Source organism: Limulus polyphemus, unplaced genomic scaffold, assembly GCF_000517525.1.
Source record: "Limulus polyphemus unplaced genomic scaffold, Limulus_polyphemus-2.1.2 Scaffold13897, whole genome shotgun sequence".
Classification (NCBI taxonomy): Eukaryota; Metazoa; Arthropoda; class Merostomata; order Xiphosura; family Limulidae; genus Limulus; species Limulus polyphemus.
Window position 1 is genome coordinate 2633 of NW_013679507.1, and position 5238 is coordinate 7870.

Here is a 5238-nt window from a genome sequence, read left to right on the forward strand (position 1 = left end):
GGTCGGACAAGAGTAGCCTAAAATTGGGCATTGGGTGATTTTGACTATTTTCGGTCGGACAAGAGTAGCCTAAAATTGGGCATTGGGTGATTTTGACTATTTTCGGTCGGACAAGAGTAGCCTAAAATTGGGCATTGGGTGATATGGACTATTTTCGGTCGGACAAGAGTAGCCTAAAATTGAGCATTGGGTGATTTTGACTACGTTTTTTCTTCTAGTCGTATGGTTTTCAAACTTTTTTTTATTCTTGGACCACCAGATTTTTTGTCTCGACGATCCACAGTGGGATCGATACACTATACTACCGCTTCATTTCTCAACTTGTACAACCTATCTACTGACCACTTTAAGGACCACTGTTCTCGTTTATCAGCTCCAAGATATGGACGGCTGTGTAGCCTTGTGATAATTTTCGAAACAAATAAATGTGAAGACCGAGTTAAGGAAATATAAATAATTATAATTTAAAAAAATTCGTAAGAAATATTTTTCACTGCTAAACATTTGAGGTTGAAATTTTGGTTGGCCGGTCAGGCCTGCGGATCGAAAGGTCCAAAGTTTGATCCACATTTTCAACTGTGGAGTGTTGTAATCGTGACAGTCAGTCCCTTTTATTCGTTAAGTGTGTAGCCGGCGGTTGCTGCTTGATTGGTTGTCCTTCCAGTGGCTATCAGTTGTAAATTAAGGAGAGCTGTGACTGACCTGATAGTTAAGCGATATGCCACATAAGGTATCAAAATATCTGATATAAGAAACGCTAGGGAAGAACTTGTAATGATTACAAAAATATGAGGCCATAGAAAGTTGAATTCGCGAAGACCCGTTATAATTTCCTTTCAACTTTCTGGAGTGTGAAAGTCACGAAAACAGAAAAAGGCCCAACTTAAAATTCACAAAACATTTTTATCAGTGAAACGTAATGAACAGAAGGTGAGCTAAAAATTTTTTTCTAGCATTTAAGGTCGTCCCGTTCAGTTGAAAAATACTTGTTTGTTTATTTATAGTTATGCACAAAGCTACACGATGGGCTATCTGTGCTCTGCCCACCACGGGTATCGAAACCCGGATTCTAGCATTTATAGCTGTGCCACTGGGGGGAAACTGGAAGACGTTTAACTGAAAAATATATAGTTGCCGTTATTAATTAAACTGTTCCAGTACAATTATATATATATATATAAATTGACCTCCATGCCTGAGCGAAAAGAATCCACACTTTTTTAAATTCTTCTCACTTGCGAGTCAAAGAAGTTATGATACACTGATTATTGATCATTCTCTGTCTTTAGGTATTCCATACATTTCTATCGTTGTTTAGTCCCCCAGTGGGACAGCGAGAAGTCTACAACGATATAATCCGGGGTTCGATCCTCGCTGTGGACAGAGCAGATAACTCAATGTGGTTTTGCTATAACACAAACATTTTTGTTTAGATGGTTTATCTATTAAATCTCGTATTCTACGCAAGCCGTCCCTGGTCTTGAAGTGATAGACCAGAGGGAAGGCAGCTGGTCAACACCATCCGCTACCAACTCTTGGGTTACTCTTAACTAACAAATAGCGGGATTGACTGAAATATTATAACGATCCCATGGCTAAATGGGCTAACATTTTTGGTAACGGGTTTCGATCCTGCGACCCTTACATTGCGAATCGAACGCCCTAACCTTTAGATTATGCTAGGCCTAACATGGAGATACTCCCGCTTGCTTTATCGTACTTTATTAGGGTAATGTAGTTTGTTTTTTTTCTTTAGATGAAGGTACTCCCGCTAATGCTAATTCACGGCTGGCCGGGATCTGTTGTCGAATTTTACAAGATACTACCACTTCTTGTCACCCCGAGTGGGGATAGAGACTTCGTGTTTGAAGTGATTTGCCCTTCGATACCAGGATATGGTTATTCTGAAGCTCCACATCAACCAGGTGAGTGGTCACCTGTGTTTAAAAAATGTCATAATTGTGAACGTTTTGAATAAGGTGTGGTATGTAATTATTATACTTATATCTATAAATGAAAAAAAAAAGACGAGAATTTGGAATGAATAAATTCTGTAGGAGCAACTCCACCTAGTGTTCTCCTTGATTATGTTGCTTTCAATTAAAAAATCTATTTAAGGAAAAAGTTTGTTAAATTAAAAAGCGAAACTTTTATTTGCGGATAACACAAAAAATTGCTTATTTTTCTCTTTTTTTTTTCTCGACTTTTCTCATATTTGAATGAGTTAAGTTTTGGTTTTGTTATTGTGACGTAATAATGATGTTCTTCCTATATATGGTTTCGCATTGTTTATCATTTAGATGGCGCAGATTTTTTTCTACTTTTGTTTAGTTTTTTTATTATTACGTAATAGTGACGCTGTTTTTGCGCATGTTCAGTCTGCTTGAGCGTCATGTTTGTTACCCTTCACCAAACGATTCCCGTTAACCTGATGAAACACTGATGTTCATAAATGTTACAGTACGAGCGTGGCCATGTAGTAAGTGTGACCCGAAATGTTAATCCGACGGTTTCATGGTTCGTGTCCTATTGCACGAAAAACGCGTTCTATAAGTGTTGCTTGTTAATTCAACACACATTACCGGCAGAGGGAGATGTCGAGACTACCACGAGCTGCGTGTTAATTCAACACACATTACCGGCAGAGGGAAATGTAGAGACTATCACGAGTTGCGTGTTAATTCAACACATTACCTGCAGAGGGAGATGTCGAGACTACCACGAGCTGCGTGTTAATTCAACACATTCGACCTGTATGTTAATTCAACACACATTACCTGCAGAGGGAGATGTCGAGACTACCACGAGCTGCGTGTTAATTCAACACATTACCTGCAGAGGGAGATGTCGAGACTACCACGAGCTGCGTGTTAATTCAACACATTACCTGCAGAGGGAGATGTCAATTCATTTTCTGATCTGTAAATATTTAATAGTAGTATCCTCTGCAAACAAACTCAAGTATAATATGTAATAGTATAATTATTTTTATTTTTGTGTATTTAGGATTTTCCATGGCAGACGCAGCACGAGTGTTTGTTAAGTTGATGGACAGGCTGGGTTTCCCTAAATTTTACGTTCAAGGTGGAGATTGGGGGAGTGCCATATCCACGGTGATCTCTGCAGTGTATCCAAAAAAGTATTGTTATATCTTTCGTTTATAAACTTTACGTTTTATATCCTATGTTTAGTGCATCAAAGGTTGCACTGAAACCGAAAGGTTAACTTGTTACAAATAAGAGTATGCTAACGAGAGTAGAAATAGTTCGAGAGTTTCGTCATCTTGCCCTTAACGAAACAAATTGTTGTAGCATGGAATGTATTGAAAGATTTACAAAACCATTCATTAGCTCAAAGTTCATGTTGTTTTGTTTTTTCTTTCTTGGAGTGGGGGACTTTTTGAGTTTACATAGGCTCCCCAATACTATTATTTACCACTCACACTATTTATCTTTTGTTATTTTACCAGATCTGTTGTTCACACTTCACGGAGTGTAATTTTAGGCTTAACTTTTTAACATCATTACAGTTTCCCTTAATAGGTCATGTAGTCTAGTTATCTCACTTGGTCGGGCCTCACCAGCTTGATTCGTACCTCACATTATAGTGTGATATTACAAAAGTGAGTAAAACTATATTTGGGGAATTATGTATCCCTCAACAAGCTCAAACATGACCTCTGGCTTTATGGTCATCATTTGAAGTGACATATTGTTGAAAGTAATTGGAAACCAGAGATGTCGTGACTTTATTCTGACACTTCAGGCTTAAGCCATATTTCAGGATATGTCAAATGAAAATAAACTTGTAAATAAATGTTACACATAGCCGTGACAACAAACACGCAACTAGTCCTAATTTTAAACGACAATTTGACACCGAAAGAAGACTATGGTTCAGAATTCACGAACTTCCAGTTTTCCTGTGGATAATATACAGACCAGAGAAGTTTTGATACCCGAGGTGGTCAGAGCACATATATAGCATACTGTACATCTTTGCAATTAATGACAGAAAAATAAATCGTCTGGGAATTAGCTGCTTGAAACTTCAAGGTCAATAACTAAGACTATATACGCTAAACCTAATAACTTCTCTCGTTCTTTCGGATAATTATCCCTAGGTGTAGTGTATTGTACAGAGTAGATAAAAGGCCAGACTATGATATCCGAGTCACTGAATCCAATTTAGAGCGTTTATAAGTCCTCGGACTTCCAACTTAACCACGGGTTTGGGGGCTCACATGACGACTATAAAGTTGTAACATAAGCTAGCCATACGTTAAGGTTGTAGATACTTTTTTTGACTTATTTTTCTGTAAATCTTTTAAGCTCTTAAGTGATCCAAGGTAGCAGACAAAGCTGTAGAGGTTACATAGGAACCACTTTTAAAAGGTTTCTATAATTGGCCTCCCTAAGCATGTGACCTTTTTGTATGTTTCTCTCTCACCTTGTTTATATTTAAAATTTAACAAAAAAAAACCTAATTATATTTGGCTCTCGGCTGCATGCACTGTTCGTATTGGGGGGGGGGAAGTTCTTCTTTCAGTATACTCTGTACGTTTGGAAACTTACGATAATCTGTCGTTCGTTTAGGGGACGGGGGTTTCAATTTTATCTTCACCCTCCTGCTAAAAACAATTTGTCGATTTACTCTGTTCGTTCATATCAGTAAATGTATTTCAATATAATACGAAGTGTTTATCTTTCTTCCAAGTTAGTGGTCCTGGTAGTTAGGATCTTTCTTCCAGGTTAGTGGTCCTGGTAGTTAGGATCTTTCTTCCAGGTTAGTGGTCCTGGTAGTTAGGATCTTTCTTCCAGGTTAGTGGTCCTGGTAGTTAGGATCTTTCTTCCAGGTTAGTGGTCCTGGTAGTTAGGATCTTTCTTCCAGGTTAGTGGTCCTGGTAGTTAGGATCTTTCTTCCAGGTTAGTGGTCCAGGTAGTTAGGGAACTCGACTTGCAATTAACGGGTCAATAGTTCGAATCCCTTCACCAAGCATGGGGATATGATGTGACGGTCAATCTAACTATTCGTTGTTAAAGTATAGCCCAAGAGTTAGCGGTGGGTGGTTCCGTCTTCTGTTTGTGGGTGGTGTTAATCTAGTCATCTTCCCTCTTCTGTTTGTGGGTGGTGTTAGTCTAGTCATCTTCCCTCTACTGTTTGTGGGTGGTGTTGATCTAGTCATCTTCCCTCTACTGTTTGTGGGTGGTGTTGATCTAGTCATCTTCCCTCTACTGT

General features: G+C 38.6%; 1 protein-coding gene across 1 annotated transcript in view; it reads left to right on the forward strand.

Annotated features, from left to right (window-relative positions):
* LOC106477280 (epoxide hydrolase 1-like) overlaps positions 1-3164 on the forward strand; it is a 4969-nt gene extending 1805 nt beyond the window's left edge. The window contains exons 3-4 of the mRNA XM_013937869.2: positions 1757-1925; positions 3007-3164. Coding sequence (XP_013793323.2) covers positions 1757-1925; positions 3007-3164 — 327 coding nt within the window. The remainder of the gene's footprint in view (positions 1-1756; positions 1926-3006) is intronic.
* Positions 3165-5238: the final 2074 nt, after the last annotated feature.